An 18,492-nucleotide genomic window follows, 5' to 3' on the forward strand; every position below is an offset into this window, starting at 1 on the left:
GTCTCTTTTAATTAGTGGCGTCTTAAAAGGCTTTTGAGTACATTGTGGATGTGGTGCCCTTTTTAAAATTCTGATTAATCCCTTTCGTTAGGAATATGATCTAATAATCCCTGCTGAGGCGGCACAGTGGCTTAGTGATTAGCACTGTCGCTTTGCACAACCAGCGTCCGAGTTTGATTCCCTCCTCACGGTCTATGTGCTTAGAGCTTGCATGTTGTGAGTGTGTGTATGTTATGGATTGGCATAGGGATAGGGTCCAAGTCCCACATGACCCTGTATACAGGATAAAGCGGTACAGATTATGAGTGAGTGAGAGTGTTTAATCCCAGCATCACTGATCCAGAGGGACTAAAGAAGCACTGGAAAGGTGACAGATTTAGACATTCTTGAAAACAAGACTGGTGTTATGGTTAGTCTTTTGCGTCAGGGCAATAAATGACACACACACTATAGGAGATGTGTTGAGATTTGCCTACAGTGGTACCACCCATGCCTCCTCCATGCTGCTGTAACTCAGCGCCACCGGCTGCTACGGCATCCTGCCAGGCTCAGAAAGCATCCTCGCTCGCGTTGTTTAAATCAGCTTTCCCTTCCTTCAATGACGATGGGTGACATGATATCCGAGGAACTGGAAGATTTAATGCATTTCTCCGTCCACGATTTGCCAGCTCGTGGTTATTCCGTTATGGAGGAGATCCGAAGACAAGGGAAACTCTGCGATGTGACGCTTAAGGTATGTTTTTCCCCCTTCTCCTCCCCTGATCCGTTGAGCTACTTTACTATGTTGCTAAGTTCCCAGTTTATGCTAAGCTAACAGGTTCAGATGGTCGGCATGGGAACGCCTGAAAGCACGGAGACAAGCTATGAGAGAGAAATATGTAGGCTTATGAGCCATAAATAAAAAAAAATAACGTTGTGTTATATAAAAACGTGTGTTTTTAGGTGGTTTGGGTTCAAAGGTTCATCCTGTTAGCTTAGCTTTGGGCAGTGCTGAGCTGCTAACACCTAGAGAGCTAACAGCGGGGAAGCTTATAGCTCAGGTCTGTTAATCATTCTGGTGTAGAAATTTTAGAATAAAATGTAAAATTCTGACAAGGAATTAAAAAAAAGTATAAAAGGAATTCAGATTATTTATAAAAAAAATATATTCTTACAGTTCGTGTATTTGATAACTACTTAAATCACGCTTTAAGACTTCCAAGTGAACAGGACATAACAACAAGAAGCCTAACATTTCAGGAGCAAGGGGGTGATAAATGCTGTAGTTAGGAGAACTTCTGACAGTTTCTGAGATAGTAACCTAACCCCTTAAAAAATCACCTGTACTTTACAGCGGTGCCCAATCCTGCGTTCTGATTGGTCAAAAAGTGTTGATTAATTTTTCTACAGTAGTGTTTGTTTACCATAAGTGAAGAAGTCCTGACTCTGTCAGTTTCCATCATAGGCGAGGCTTTCAGTTTTCTTTGTAACAGGAAAAGCTGCTTTTGTTGTTGTTGTTTTTTGTTTTGTTGACTGCAAAAGAGAGAGAGAGTGTGTGTGTGTGAGGGGGAGAAATAACAGAGGAGGCCAATGAACAATGGTTTATAGGCAATTAAAAGTAACTGGCAAATAAAGGTAGCTAAATAAATATGCATTCAGCTTATTATATAAATTTTTACCTTGTTTTTTTTTTTTTTGCACATACATAAAATAAGGATTAAGAAATATGATGCGAACATACATTTTTTTTTGTCAAGTATGACTTGCAGAATTTGCACGAAACTGGGAGTATTGATGAAGATGAATTTATGCAAAGTGCGCAAAAAAAATCACAGGATCTCCATCTTTCAAACCACTCTCCTATGTGAACTCTACTTTGATTAACAAGTGCTTGTTGCCACTTATTGTCTCTTCTCGGCAGAACCTTCCTGATTGCTTGCGCCTTTTTCTTCTCAGTGTCAGTCATGTTTCTTCCTTGATTATTATTCACACACAACTAGTGGTGTTTTCACATTAGGCCCCCGAGTTTCAGAGAACACTCTACCACAAAGTCTGGTTTGTTTTGATCAGTGAGAACACACCTGTTTTGCGTTCAGGGACTGCTGGAAAAGATTGATAAGTCTTGAGAATGATGCATCGTATTCGGACACAGATGGATCGAATCAGATATGGAACCAATCGTACCTGAGAACTGAAGTGGACGCGGCGTCGTGAGTGCCGTTGATTCTTTATGAAATCATCTCTGATCTACACAGCCATAGCTGATAAAGTAGCAAGACATGTGAGAGGGTTGTTCTTGACTTTTTTTTTTTCAAACATATCAATAATATTAAGCATAACGCAAAGACGTTTAACGGCTGCTCGCAAACCAGCTAGGTGCATACTGCCTTCTGTATTGTAGGGTAAAAATACAGCAAGTGTATCTGAGTGTGAAGGAAAAAAATAATAAAATAATGTGAACGCTGGCCAGTGAGGGAGAGCAATTGTTCCTGGGCACAGTGCAAATCACTCGTGCCAAGTGTGAAAGCATACTAAATACACCCTTTGAAAATGCCAAGGGGCAACCGCCGATTCTGAAAAATGGGGGGGACACTCTTATCAGTCAAAAGTATAGGAAGACACAAAATTATATATAAATAGGGGCATGGCTGGTTTGAGTGACAGCTGCATTGTCCGTGTCAACTTAAAGGTGGTCCTATGCATCACTTTAGCTAAAGAGTCAATGTAGTTTATTGTACCATAGGAAATGTAGAAGCTGTCATGGGACAATTTGTAGCGTAAGAATGATGGAACTCAATCCAATGCAGAGTTATGTTAGAATATAAATTAACATTAGTCACCTTAGCTTTTTAGATAATTTAAAGCAAAGTTAGCTAGCTTCCAACCAACAGTTGAGGTTCAAAACTGCTCTTCAGAAAACCTGTGTATGGCGTCCTGGAGGGTTTGTCCAGTTTGTGAAAAATTTGCATGTTATAAAACTTCACTGCTTTTTTCTAATGTCATGTGATACAAATTGATTCAATGAAATAAATAATCATTGTGAAAATATTCAGTTATTTTAATTATTTTTGAAGCAAAATATAAGTTCATATTATACATCTTTAAAAATCAAATTTACATTTTTAAAAACCATCTGTCATTTTTAATAAGTAAAAAAAAAACATTGCAATTTTGCCGTGATATTAAATCAATAACACGTTTGGGCGTTTGCTGTTCTCTGAAAATAATCCACTTGTTGGTTGTAATCGTAACTCCAGTATATACGGGCTGCAACACACAACCTGTTGTTTTATTTTTTTATCTAGTAAATCTATGGCAGCATGGGAAAGCCCCTTCAGAATTTAACGATCTACAAGTTGCGCAATGCAAAATTTGCTCTTGTATATAAAGTTTTAAAGATCCATGCTATCTGACGCATGTTTTTGTTTCCAAAAGTAAAGTAGTAGCATATTAAAGATAAAAACATGGAAGTGAAATTAACATGAAAATTGTTTTATGAGGTTGTGTAAATGTGAGTGAAACTTGCACCACTGTGGTCCGTACAGAGCATGTAAGCCCACTTCTCTTTTTTGACGATAATGATGATTTTTCATAACAGTTTATGATGCTTTTTACAGACGATGCCCGATTTTGCAGCGGCTTGAAAACCTTTTTTAGATATAACTATCAAGGATTTAGACATAATTTTACCGCTTTATCTGTACACTAATTTACAGGCAGGTAACCGAACCTAGGTTAGAAATTGCCCTAAATTAAAACATTTCAAAATGAGAGCTGTGAAAGTGACTGAAGTCTTGACCTTGCAGATGTCTATCAACATTCTTTTTTAGCATTAAATAGGGCTGCATAATTTGACTAAAAAAATAATCTTGTTGCAATTATTTTGACACGTACTGTGATTTAAACTCTGATATATAACCAGTAAAATGTACCATTTTGTATGCAAAATAATTGGACAAATAATCGTGTATTATTAATATTTATTACTACAAAATTATTTTTAAAAAATACTTTAAAAAACATGTTTGTTTTTTTTTGGCAAACTCAACAAAGGCTATGTGCATGTTACCTGCAGCCTTTTGCAATTAAATAATAGCACAGGTCCTTACTGTGATTTAGATTTTTATGCAGTTAATTGTGCAGCGATGGCATTCATGATCATCAAAAATGTCCAAAGTTGTAGTGAAGGTGAGGACACATGTTATTTAGATCACACATTGACTCCTTATAAGAGAAATAATATATCATCATCTTAATTTAGAAATCTACTGATTAATTATTTTTTCTTTCTTTTTTAATATTTGTTTATGGCTTGCTCGACCACGCTTTACTAGTCTGTCGTTTGTTTATCCCCTCCCCAGATTATTTGGTTATGAAAATAGCGAACCTTCTATTGAACCGTGTTCATATCTTTATGCGGTTGTTCATGACTATCGGGACGATATGTCTGACATTGATATATCCTCAAGCAAGTCTGCTTTACGATTAAGATCGGATTAAAACTCTTAAAACTACCCTCGACTAATTGTCTCAGCCGTGTCCTACTGTATCCAAATCCTCTTTTACACGCTGTGTGCTAATTTAACCTTGTCAGATTTTCTCTCTCACCTGACCTCTCATATGACCTTGTCGTTCCCTCGCACCTGCGCACTGAAGGGAGAGAGTTATGTAAATCACCCGTATCTGTGGCTTTTCTCTCGAGTATGTGCGTTAAAGCCTGTGTGTACTGTAAGTGTGAGAAAGTGTTTGAGTAAGTGTTAAATATGAGGATTTAAGTAAGAGCTAGTGGTCTAGAACTTTATCACTTGAAGATAAATGATTCTTTGTAAAAAGTCAGTGTTAGGTATGATCATTTTAGGTGCTTTATGTGCTGTTTAAGAAGGAAATGGGCTGGTAGGTTTTACTGAGTGTCTTGGGGTATAACCTACCGACTTATTTATCTCAGTTGTGTTTAGAAACCGTTTTGACTAAAGTCACAAAATATGAAAATGTATAACAAAATATGAAAGCTAAAAAATTTGGGGAGTATTTATGGACATTATCCAAGTACGAACGAAAGTATAAAGGAATGTCAGACATTCAAATCAGATTAAAATCCTGTGGCTCAAATTCCGTGACCCTTTTTAGCTATATTCTACAAAAGTAAGCGCACCCGTCGCTAAACCCCTCCCACTAGATATCATTCATACTAACAAATGGTGCGTAATGTATTTTATATATTTATCTATTTTTAATGAGGCACCAATTTCACGTTTTTTACCAAGTGATCCTTTATCATTAACCCGAGGGTGAGTTACAAGTACAGGAAGTACGTGTTTAAATGCAACGAGTTGGTTCTTAAAACCTTCTCAGAATACAATTCAGATATGACGCGTATGACATGACCCGGAGTAAACATACACACTATGGTGGGTCTGACTAAAACTCCTTTGATTAATAATTTTGAATCTTTTCTCCTAAATTAAAATAAATGTAGAAGAAAAGTCACAGCTTCTGTGTCTGAGGACTTTTTGACTCTTTGGCCGGAAGAAGTGCTCGAGCTGGTGGGCTGTGATGAGCTCAACGTCTGTCACATTCTATAAATCAGTCTCAAAAAGAGACAGGGTTGTGGGTGTACACGTCTTTATTTGATTTTATGTATGACACGAAAGGTTGTACAGGATGTATAACATCTCTGAGGTTATTTGCAGTGGATTTTGGGATTATTGTCTTAAAGGTGATTCTCTTTCAAATTTAGCCAGCCCAAGAACACGCTGCACTCGATTAAGGTGTAGTAGGAGTGACCAGTGTGTCTGTATGTGTGTGTCATGTTGTAATAAGCTGTGTGTGTGTGTTTTAGGTGGGAGAGCATAAGTTTAGTGCCCACAGGATTGTCCTGGCTGCTTCCATTCCCTATTTCCACGCCATGTTCACTAACGACATGGTCGAGTGCAAACAGGATGAGATCGTCATGCAAGGCATGGATCCCAGGTAACTGAAGTAAACCTTTTTGTCTTTTATTTGTATATAGAAACCTCCAAAAACACTATAAAGCTGAACAGAAAGGAGTATAACATATAGCTGACACTACAGTGATGTGTGCTTTTTCTTTCTCTCTCCAAAGTGCCCTTGAAGCACTGATCAATTTTGCGTATAACGGACACATTGCCATTGACCAACAGAACGTCCAAGCGCTCCTGATCGGCGCCAGTTTCCTGCAGCTTCAGAATGTTAAAGATGCCTGCTGCGCTTTCCTTCAAGAGAGGTACCGTGCAGTTTCCATGCCACTAAACACAACCTTTAAGTGCATGGTAATGAAGTTATCAATGTTAATAAACAAACCAACATTTTTTTTTTGTCGCTGATCACAGGTTGCACCCGAAGAACTGTCTGGGCGTGCGCCAGTTTGCCGAGACCATGATGTGCACAACGCTGTATGACTCCGCCAACAGCTTCGTGCATCAGCACTTTGTGGAGGTTTCTGTGTCTGAGGAGTTTTTGAGTTTGCGGCCGGACGAGGTGCTCGAGCTGGTGGGCTGTGATGAGCTCAATGTCAAGGCTGAGGAGCAGGTATGTCTGTGTAGCAGAGTTCACCATGGGGCATGCAGCAATTGACTTTACTGGCCCACTGCACTGAAATAACGATCCCTTTGTTGCGAGAGACGCGTTTATTGATCCTGGAGGGAATTAATGCAGCAACGCACAACAAATCAAAAGCACAATGTTGACATGACTACAAAGTACACCATAACTGAGTAGTCCAAGTGACCATAAAGATACCAATCTGATCTACTATAATAACACTTCAAGTATTAATATAGAAGTGAGGTTTGCTGTTACTCTGTAGAAAATGATTCAGCATCTCCTGACCAATCAGATGCATGCATTCCTCTAGTGCCTGTCTGTTGAATATTCCCACTCAGCTTGTGTTTGCTTCATATATTCGCCTCCATGTTGACATTTTCCAAACAAGGAGATATTTTCTTTTGCATTTTTTTTATTAATTTGCACGAAATGACAAGAATGCACTCACCATATCTCCTCTTGCTCGCTGTAGGTGTTCGAGGCCGTCCTTGCATGGGTGAGGCATCAAAGAGAAGATCGCGCCTCCTGCCTTCCTGAGCTGCTTTCCAAGACCCGACTGCCCCTGTGCCGACCCCAGTTCCTGGCCGATCGGGTCCAGCAGGACGAGCTGGTGCGCTGCTCCCATAAATGCAGGTCTGCTGCCGTGTTCTCATCACCTTTAGAATGTGTTTTAGGTCCCATAAATTAATACAGTGGGACCTCGGATTGCGAGCAACGCAAAGATTTTTGATAAATTTGGACTTGGAAAACTAACAAGACTTGGTTTACGAGTACCAAGTATCATGTATCACGCATGCGCTTCTTGTTTTGAAGGCGAGTGTCACGTGATCACAGCTGAGCCAATGTTTTTTTTTCTCTCTTGCGCTGTGGAATTGTAGGAATCGTCTTCCCTGCTGGGTCTTAGTGCACGTCTCTAACTGGTATAATCAACATCCGTGCACACGTGTACTGTTTACACTGTGACCATGTGTGTTCGTGTAAAAACATATTACATATAAGTGCATGTGTACAGCGTGTGTGTACTGTTTCTTATAACACAAAAAAGAAAAAGGAAAGCAAAAGAAAGTTGCTTATTGCGTAATTTGACACCGTGCCCCTTCTCACACACTCTCGCCTTTATACCCCCTTTTCCTTTCGGCTTCACAGGTAGCGTTTCAAAGGTGAAATGCAGATTTCCCACTTGTGGGACTAATAAAGTTTATCTTATCTTATCTCTTATCTTTACAGCAGTGATTCTGTTAGTGTGCGCTCACGCGAGTGTCAATAGCGATGTTCCTTGCTAATTTTTCCGATAAAACAGTCTTTTCGTGTGTGTGTAAAATTCCAATAAGGGAGGAGAAAGGTTTACTGAGTAAGATAAGAAGAGGGAGATGGGGAGGGGCTGATTTCTCCTTTCCTACTTTAGCTTCACACACATACACAAACACAAACAAACACACATGCACACGCTCGCGCGCATAAACGGAAACACTTATCTGTCTGGTTTTATTTAACTTTTTTTAAAGGTAAAGTGCAGGTTAATTTGCTTTATTTTCACTTTATACTTTGGATAAAGAGCCCGCGTCCGGAATGATTTATGCTCGTAATCCAAGGTTCCACTGTACAACATTAATAATTTAACATCGGTCACAGAGGTACTCTAAAGTGTGTCTGTTATTGCTTCATCTAGCTTAAATACCCCTTAGATAAACCTTTGCTTTACAGCTTCCAAAATGCACCATTTTAGCTTTAAAGCAGCTACTGCTAAACAACCAGCCTGGGTAAGGTAACTTCTTCTATGAGGTCACAATAGAGGAAAGATATATTTGACTTGTTTAAGCTCAGGCCAATACAAAAATTATCAAAAGACAAAAAGAAGGAAATTTTGTTTTTTTCCTCTAATTTAATTCCTCTAAAAAAATTTCTGCACAAGAACACCTGGCAATTTGGAAATGCAAGCAGTTCCAGAAATGTTTGTATATTTATGAAGTGTGCTTTGATCACAATAATGGTGGTGTAAAAACAAGTTATTTAAATAAACAAGGAAGTTTCTGTGTCTGTAAAAATGAGAAAGTTTTAATACTATTTAGCTTGTTTAAATAGCACACTATCTCTAAAAAAAAACTATTTAGTCAGTTGTCATGGTAACTAGTCAATGGATGGCGCTGTTTTGATTATTGGCTTACAGTGTTTTTGATTATAAGACCCATTTACAAACTTAATTCTTTTGATTGTGTAAAGCTGCTTTTTGATTATGTAAATCGTTAAAAGCGCTATACAAATAAAATTTAATTGAATTTACAGAACTGGATGTAAAAAAAACACAACACGCGCACACAATTTTCCTTCGTCGATCTTTTGACAGTGAACTTGTAGGTGATAAACACTTGATTAGACAATTACAAATTTGTCTGTTTAAACAATTAGTTGATGGAATTGAATCATGGTTGTTTTAATGTATACTGTATACAGTGGAACCTCTGATTACGAGCATAATTCGTTCAGAAAGCGGGCTCTTATTTCAAAACACTTGTGAATCAAAGCATATTTTCCCATAAGAAATAATGGAAATTAAAATTATTCATTCCACAGCCCAAAAAAATAAATACATAAAATAATAAAAGACACAATAAAAAACACAAAATATAATGTAAAAATAAAACAAATTAACCTGCATGTTACCTTAAAAAAAGTAAAAATAAATCCTGACCAATAAGATTTTTCCATTTATGTGCACAGACGCTGTATGTTTTTCTTTCTCCTCCACTGCTGAGTGTTATGTGTGTGCGCGAGTGTAATTTGACACTGTGCCAGTTGTGAGTGAAGCACCCCCTCTCTTTTTCTTAGACACACACACACACACACACACACACAAACACATTAAAGGCGAGCGAGAGACAGTGTGAACTGGCACGGTGTCCAATTACGCGCACACACACACACACACAACAAACACACTCTGCAGCCCACGAAAAATAAAAACACACATAACACATATACTCAAACACTGACACACAGTAAAGGCGAGAGAGAAAGAGAGCGTGTGTGTGTGTGTGTGAACCGGCGGTGTCAAATAATGCTCACACACATAACACACACACTCTGCAGCGCTTTCTCCCAAGAGAAAAAAAATCACACACACACAAACACTGACACACAGTAAAGGCGAGAGAGAAAGAGTGTGTGTGTGCGCGCACACACATAACACACACTCTGCAGCGCAAGAGAAAAAAATCACACATACACACACACACACACACACAAACGGATTGATTATACCAGTAAGAGACGAGCACTAAGCGCTAGAAAGAGAGAAAAACCGTTGGCTCAGTTGTGATGACGCGACGCTCTGTGTCAAAACAAGAAGCGCATGCGTTATACATGATACTCGAAGCTCGTAAACCACGACAACGCTCGTTTTTAAAGTCAAAATTTATTAAAAATCTTTGCTCGTCTTTCGGAACACTCGTAAACCGCGTTACTCGTAATCCGAGGTTCCACTGTACATCTAGTGTTGTTTAGATCTAGTGTTGGGCCGAATCTAAAATAACCTGCCAGGCAGTTATTACATGTAGTTTAAATTTGGTTTGTGCTTCTCTTAAAACAGAGATCTGGTAGATGAGGCAAAAGATTATCATCTTATGCCCGAGCGACGTCCACACCTGCCTGCCTATAAAACGAGACAAAGATGCTGCACGTCCATCGCCGGGTTAATCTATGCAGTTGGAGGGCTCAACAGTGCAGGTGCTTTCTGGCTTTTCTGTCATATTATTTAATATGTGTTACACTGTAATGGTGCAGTTTCCTGAAACCCAGTCTAAATTATGTAAGGCGTTCAAGTCAAAGTGGGACTTTTAATTGTGCAGAATAACAGAACACGTGTATATTAAAGTAATACCTAGCTTTATTTCTCAATATAATCCCCTGTCCCACTACACTGTGTTCCAAATTATTATGCAAACTGGATGTAAGTGTCAAACATTAAATGTTTAGTTTTTAAATTAATCTCATGGATGGTGTTGTGTCTCGGGGCTCTTTGGATCACTGAAATGAATCTCAGACACGTGTGATAATTAGTTTGCAAGATAAACCCTTTTAAAAGAAAAGTACTGAAGAAGGTTGTTCCACATTATTAAGCAGGCCACAGGTTTCAAGCAATATGGGAATTAAAAAAGGATCTCTCTGCTGCCAAATCATCAAATAGTGCAATGCCTTGGACAAGGTATGAAAACATTAGATATTTTAAGAAAACTTAAGTATGATTTTTATAATGTAAAGACATTTGTGGCTGATTTAGTGTACAGACAGGTTCGTGCAGATAAAGGCAGAATGAGGAAGGTTTCTGCCAGACAAATTCTTTGGATTAAGAGAGCAGCTGCTAAAATGCCATTACAAAGCATCAAACAGATATTTGCAGCTACTGGTGCCTCTGGAGTCCCACGAAACTCAAGGTGTAGAATCCTTCAGAGGCTTGCAGTTGTGCATAAACCTACGATTCAGCCACCCCTAACTAGGGATGCACCGAAATGAAAATTCTGGGCCGAAAACGAAACCGAAATTTTTGGATGCACTTGGCCGAAAACCGATACCGAAACCGAAAATGGCTTCATTAAAAAACATGTTTAAAATATTTTCTTTTTGTTTGTATTAAAAAAAACTACAAATTAATTAAAATTATTGCAACTTTCTGTCTTCATCTGAAACTTTGAAGTGCTTCCAAACCGCCGACATACTCCGTGTTTGATGCGTAATGACAGCGCGAACGAGACGGGAGGATGGGAGAGGCGTCGCGACAATTTCGGCTTTTATTTTCGGCGCTTTCTTACGTTTCGGCCGAAACCGATAATGCTATTTCGGCCGAAAATTTTCGGCGGCCGAAATTTCGGTGCATCCCTACCCCTAACCAATGCTCACAAGCAAAAACGGTTGCAGTGGGCCCAGGCATACATGAAGACTAATTTTTAAACAGTCTTGGTTACTGATGAGTGTCGTGCAACCCTGGATGGTCCAGATGGATGGAGTAGTGGAAGGTTGGTGGCTGGCCACCATGTCCCAACAACGCTGCGACATTAGTAAGGAAGTGCCGGAGTCATGTTTTGGGCCGGAATCATGGGGAGAAAGCTGGTAGCCCCCTGTAGGGTCCCTGAAGGTGTAAAAATGACCTCTGCAAAGTATATTGACTGACCACTTTCTTTCATGGTAATAAAAGAAGAACCGTGCCTTCCGTAACAAAATCATCTTTATGCACGGCAATGCACCATCTAATGCTGCAAAGAATACCTCTGTGTCATTGGCTGCTATGGGCATAAAAGATCATGGTGTGGCCACCATCCTTCCCTGACCTCAAACCCAAAACCTTTGGAGCATCCTCAAGCAAAAGATCTATGAGGGTGGGAGGCGGTTTGTATCAAAACAGCAGCTCAGGGAGGCTATTCTGACATCCTGCAAAGAAATTCAAGCAGAAACTGTCCAAAAACTCACAAGTTCAATGAATGCAAGGATTGTGAAGGTGATATTAAAGAAGGGGTCCTATGTCAAGATGCAACATGCCCTGTTTGATTAAAATAGCTTTTAATTTCAGTAAATATGACACCCTAAAGCTGCAAATTTAACAAAAGCCTATTTTCAGTTCTTTACAGCCTATAAAATGTTTTAACTGTTGTGCATAATAATTTGGAACAGTGCATTTTCAGTTTTTTATTTTTGAAATAAGTATTATCAATAGGACGTTTGTTCAATAAAATTTAAATTATACACTTATGGTTGATAACTAGAAAATTATACTGACTAATAGTTGATAATTATGAAAATCAGAGAAAGATATCATTTGCATAATAATTTGAAACGTAGTGTAATGCACTTATCGTAGTCTTTCATTAGTGCATGGATACCATCAGGGTAGAACGATTTTTCAGTACGCCGGAGCCATGATCAGACTGCACTCCAAGGAACTCATGGGATGTGGCAATAACTCCCAGCCAAGTTCCTGTAATGTGCAATTAGCAGATGTGTCTCTTCCATAAGTTATCCCGTGATTTCTTAGTGCTCAGGAGTTCCGCTGGCTGAATGTTCACAGGATGGGCCACCCCGCTGGGATTGTCATGCACGGATGTACAGTCTGAGCTAAAAGTCTCATCACCAAACTTTACAGTCTTCTGTAAATGCCAGACAGGTTTTACACTGTCATTCGCAAGAAAGTTCATCACAAGTCCCAGTTTGACTTGAACGCCCCTCATACATTTAAACAGAAATCCATGTGTGTATATCATAATCAGAGCCTAAAGTGAGGTGCGGAAAACCTTATTAAATACCTAATCATTTAGACCGGAGTTGCTGTAATTGATTGTATTATGTCTAGGTGACTCATTAAACGTCGTTGAAGTATTTGATCCAATCGGTAACTGTTGGGAACGCTGTCAGCCAATGAGCACGGCCCGGAGTCGAGTGGGCGTGGCTGTGGTCAACGGGCTGCTGTACGCTATCGGGGGCTACGATGGGCAGTCTCGGCTCAGCACAGTCGAAGTCTACAACCCCGAAACGGACACGTGGAGTAAAGTCGCCAGCATGAACAGTCAGCGCAGGTGAGGACAGCGGAGTAGTCATGTTTCATATTTAGATTTAATTTTTTATATATATATACACGTTAATACAATACAAGGATTTATATAGTTACTTTTAAGGTACTGTTTAAAGCCTTGTTAAGCAAATGCTGCCAGAGACATTAAGGATTAAAAAAAAAAAAAAAAAGCTTAAATGACTTCATGGACTCATCTAGCATTAGTGCAAGTCCATAATTTATGGTCATCAATGTGATGCAAGTTTATTTATTTTAATTGTAAATTTAAATAGTTTCAATAGTATTAAGGACACTGATATTCTGAAGCTTTCTGTAAGTACACAGTTATTTAACATGCGCAGAAGGAGTCTCCAGTGTCGGAGGTTTAGCTGTTCAGGAAACGTTTTCAGTACAGGGGTTTGCACTTTGCAATTTTTTCATGTGATAAGCTGCATGCTTCTTCTACTATTTATTTAAAAAGCAAGTTTATATTTGTCACTGTTATTAAGTGATTAAATGATATTAAGTTGTTAAGTGTTAACACGAAGTAACTTGCTTTCTGGGACTATTCAAAACATTAAGCATGATTATAAATTGGAGAAGAAAAAAATTACATCATCTTCGGGGGAAGATTCGATCCTGGTCATTATAGGGATCGGGTGTGATGATTGATTAATTACTGATTATATTTTCTCTGGAGAAAAATAGTCTTTGACAGTACAAGCTGTTCTGTTCTTTCCTCTGTCTGTCCACAGTGCAATGGGAACAGTGGTGGTTGATGGACACATTTACGTCTGTGGTGGCTACGACGGCAAGTCCTCCCTCAATACAGTAGAGTGTTATTCTCCTGAAACTGACCGGTGAGTCTGGTTTTTCTGCTTTCTTAATAGTCATGGTAAATGATCTCAACACTAAAATGAAACAAGCCATTGTGTATCTTCTCTTTTTTCCAGATGGACAATAATAACAGAGATGAGCGCGAGTCGCAGTGCTGCAGGAGTGACGATATTTGAAGGGAGGATTCATGTTTCAGGTGGCCACGATGGCCTGCAGATTTTCAACACGGTTAGTAAGAGACCTACACATGATTCTTGAATAATTTATCCTTTCCTAGCTGGTCTCAAAGTGAATACAGTGGGGGTCAGAATACAGTGGGGGTAATGTCCTACTGTCATGCTTATGCTGCAATTTTTCCAGTTAAAAATACAAATGAATCTGTCTCATGACAAGGAAAAGTACAATGTGCAATTATCTTCCAGCTCCGAAAATCCTCCTAGCCCAAGTTATTGACATAAACACAACTTATGTCACAATAATAGAATGCCGCAAAGTTTTCAGTAAACATGTTTCCCATTGCATCATTTTCTCCTTAATGATAAAACTTGGTTTTATTTCTAGTGCAGCTTTTCTGTAGTGAACAGTTTACATCTTGTAATGTAATTGATTTCTGCACACAATACTAATGTTGCATTTGAGAGAAATTAATTACAACTTGTAATTCCACACTACAACTACAACCTGGAAAACCATCAAAAACCGCACATTCGACTATGAATTCCCTTGTCTGCAGATTGAAGTCAAATCACATGACATAACCAGTTTAAAGCCCACCTTCCCTTCGTATATACGTTTATAGCAGTGGTGGTTTCAGATCAGTTTATTTACAGACACAGTGCTTGGTCACAGCAGTGAAAACACTGAACATACTAAACGCTGTTTTGAGAAGGGTACAATATTAGACTTATCATAATGGTTAGACGACAGGTTTTTGCAGAATGTTTAAAGATCCGGTAGTCACTCAGGCCTGTGTCTGTAAAAATGCAGATCAGGTTCAGTACAGTTCCATTATTTTTGCAGCATTATTAGTGCTAATGACAAATGTTAAAAAGACTGAAATGTTGAAATTGTTAAAAGATATACATATTGACGTGGACCCAGTCATGTCAAGTTTTTGATAAATAATATAGCAGTTATTGATGGGGACCTATAACCACATATTCAAGGTTTCCAAGTCTTAGACTTTTAAACTTAGACATGAGCCAAAAACTGTGCAAAGTGTCAAAGCTGTAGTGATCCAGAAATGCAGTGTGTTTTGGATGTTTTGATAAACAGAAAGACATGGTAATCAATGAATATGATAAATATTACTGCACTACTGCTCAAAAGTTTGGGATCATTAAAAAATTTCTTTGTAAATTGCATGAAAATTAATTTTTCTTTGGAAAACAAAAGTTTTATTTATTGCACAAAGTTTGACTGTAATTTAGCGGCCAGCACAGTCTCTGCCCTATTGAGCTGTTGTGGGAGCAGCTTGACCGTGTGGTAGGGAGGAAGACTCTCATCAAGCCAATCCATCTTGTGGAAGATGCTCCAGGAAGCATGGGGTGAAATCTCTTCAGATTATCTTGAAAAATTGACAGTTAGAATACCTGCTGTACATGCTGAAAAGGTTTTTTTTTTTTTTTGGATGTAGGCAAAGTTGAAGAAAAAAAAAATGAACTTATTTATGATTTCTATACAAATCATTATTTCTATCTCTGACATTGTCAGCATGTCTTGTTCTTTTGCTATATTTTCTGTTTAGACTAATTTTGTGTTTAACAAAAGTGATTCCAAACTTTTGAGCAGTAGTGTATATCTAATTGATCTATTTATTTAATTATATAGTCAATTATTTAACAATTGGTCCTTGATGTCCTCGCTTAGTTTTTATGATTTCTAAACACGCTTGCAAAAGTTAATCTTTTATGATTTCTGTGTATTTAAATAAAGCAGTTCAACAAGTATGTTTTTAGTGCTATACAGCCTTTTCAATTATTTTTTTTTTGGCTTATTGTTTTAATTATTTAAAAATGTAAATCATGTAAAAAACAAACTGAGCTAAACAAAAAGTTAACTTTTAGTTTTGTGATTGCAGTTGTTAGTAGTCGATTGAGGCTTTAAAATTTTTAAGAGTTATTTTTCTGGTCCACTAGGTGGAGTATTACAACCAGCACACAGCACAGTGGCACCCCCTGTCCCCCATGCTGAACAAGAGGTGCAGGCATGGTGCAGCGGCTTTAGGCAGTCAGCTCTACGTGGTGGGTGGCTACGATGGCTCTGGTTTCCTGAGCGGCGCCGAGGTGTACAGCTCTGTAACCGAGCAGTGGAGCCATCTGGTGGCCATGAACACACGGCGGAGTCGAGTCTCTCTGGTAGCTAACTGTGGCCATCTGTACGCTGTCGGTGGCTACGACGGCCAGTCCAACCTCAGCTCGGTCGAGATGTACGACCCAGAGACCAATCGCTGGACGTTTATGGCTCCCATGGTTTGCCACGAAGGCGGCGTCGGGGTCGGCTGTATACCCCTGCAACCAGCTTAGCCAAAAGATCCATGTTAGCAAGCGTTTACTTTTTCCTTTTTTTTTAACAAGAACTTTCATAATGCTCTCGTGCAACTTGATGTCCGGACGTACGTTCTGCATTGGAAGAGCCGTGCTGTTGTACATGGTGTACACACGGTGCAGCTTGTATAAAGGGGTTTCTTTGTTCTGATCACAGTTTAAAATGTTTAAAAAAAAAAAAAAAGAAGAAAAAAAAAATCACATTTTATTTGGGGATTTCATAAGGTGTCATTAAACAGTGCACAAATTGTGCAGTCAGGTTCTCCTGAGACAATGACAAGCTTAAACAAGAGAATGTGAGCGTGTTGAGGGGGAAAAAAAGGAAAGAAAGAAATGATGTCATGACTGTAAGACAAGCTGAATGGCACTTTTTGTATTAGGGCGCCTTAGTTAAGGGTGTGTACGACTTTTGGGATAGAGACCACTCAGTTCCTGTTAGTGTGTGTGTGTGCTTGTTTAGGGAAACGTGTATAAGTGAGACATAAAAGGATCTCATAAACTGGAAGCTTAGTTAAGACATGCAGGATGGTACAAGATAACCACTGACAAGCCGATGTATGCTCTTTGGGAGAGTATAGTGACATTATTTATAGGGATAACAGGAGCGCTTTTTTTTGTTGTTGTAATTTTATAGCATATGTTGTAAATATTCTATTTGGGATATCATTGCTCGGAGTGTTGCGATACAAGCAGCATCAACGGACCAACTGAACCTTGAAGTAACTGTGCGAAACAACCACCAGAACTGCCATATTCCATACAGCCATCATACGGAGTACTATATGATCAAGTTCTCCCATTTTTCCCCAAGAGCTTCGGGTTCTTACTTATAAGGCCTCGTTGTTTGAGACACTGTGGCACCTCCTGGTGGAGTGCAAACGGTTGTGCATGATAACAACGGCCTGTTTTACCTCCTAATAAGCTCTACATTCCTTCTCTTTTTGGATGAAAATCGGTGCAATTGATACCAAAAATAAATTAAGTGATGGTGTGGAATTTCCTAATGACCAGCATCGTCAGTGTCGTGTCCATTATCCGTGCAGTGACATTGATTTCTGTTGGGGAAAGTTAAAATAATGGGTCTGGCCGACCAGACTGTGGTTGCATGTGTGGAAAATATGGAAAGTATGTTTTTTTTTTTTTTTTTTTTTTCAGCCAGCTGCTTTATGTAATCATTAGTAACAGCTCCTAATTCGGGATTACTAACTGTGAATTTAGAGTATTAGATGTCCATTTCTTCTTTTCCTCTCTTTTTGTCCATTCCTCTACTGATCTTGATTAAAGTTGAATTTACTATAACCTCGATGATGAATTGTAAGTTCAGCCATGGTGCAGTATTTTATACTACTTTTTCTTTTTTTTTTTTTTTTCTGGACCACAATTTTTTAGTTGCATTTTTGTGCATATTTTTTTATGACATTGCACATAATATTTCTGTACTCTGTCTTAACATTGAGAATCAAGTTTATAGATGTGTATATATAAATATATATATAGTATAATATATAAGCAGAGGATCATATCATATGTTGCCTAGTGAATCTCTGGTCTTTTTGGTCTGTCTGATTAATCTTTAGCTACCTCTGTTTGAGATGGGAGAGCTTGAGCTTGTGTAGTGTGAGACAGAGACAGACGCTCTGCTTACACCGTTTCTGTTTCAACTGAAGGATCTTCAAACCAGTGACTGAAATCTCGTCTGTGGGTCTTTTTCACGTTTTGGACATCATTTTGTCAATGTCCTTAATAAATCATGTTTTTTAATGAAAAGACATTGTTCAATCTGTTGTCTTTATTGATTTATTCATGCCCAGACACAAATAGACTACTGTATAAAGTGTGTATGGAGCAGTTAATCCTCAACAGTGTGAGGTTTTAAAGTTGCACCATTTCTGTTAAGAACACTGCTATATAACTTGGTTCACTACCACTGTAGATTAATCTTATTGCCACAACTGCACACATTTAGAGATAATTCACAGCTGTATCCCATAATAGAGAATGTGTGCTTACTAATAGTGATGTAGTACAGTC

General features: G+C 38.7%; 1 protein-coding gene across 1 annotated transcript; it reads left to right on the forward strand.

Annotated features, from left to right (window-relative positions):
* The first annotated feature begins 548 nt into the window (after positions 1-548).
* Positions 549-18,228, forward strand: klhl18 (kelch-like family member 18). Its single transcript, XM_053501817.1, has 10 exons — positions 549-733; positions 5,819-5,949; positions 6,083-6,223; positions 6,330-6,528; positions 7,016-7,176; positions 10,130-10,266; positions 12,881-13,103; positions 13,834-13,938; positions 14,032-14,143; positions 16,054-18,228. The coding sequence occupies exons 1-10, from the start codon at positions 599-601 to the stop codon at positions 16,438-16,440; spliced, it is 1,731 nt and encodes a 576-aa protein (XP_053357792.1). The 5' UTR covers positions 549-598; the 3' UTR covers positions 16,441-18,228.
* Positions 18,229-18,492: the final 264 nt, after the last annotated feature.

This window comes from Clarias gariepinus, chromosome 1 (genome assembly GCF_024256425.1).
Source record: "Clarias gariepinus isolate MV-2021 ecotype Netherlands chromosome 1, CGAR_prim_01v2, whole genome shotgun sequence".
NCBI lineage: Eukaryota > Metazoa > Chordata > Actinopteri > Siluriformes > Clariidae > Clarias > Clarias gariepinus.

Bases quoted from the DNA above. Each gene is read 5' to 3' on its own strand.
- klhl18 (XM_053501817.1), top strand. From the start codon at position 599: ATGACGATGGGTGACATGATATCCGAGGAACTGGAAGATTTAATGCAT. The intron at 13,939-14,031 runs GTGAGTCTGGTT...TCTTTTTTCCAG, and splicing joins TATTCTCCTGAAACTGACCG to ATGGACAATAATAACAGAGA. The intron at 14,144-16,053 runs GTTAGTAAGAGA...CTGGTCCACTAG, and splicing joins GCCTGCAGATTTTCAACACG to GTGGAGTATTACAACCAGCA.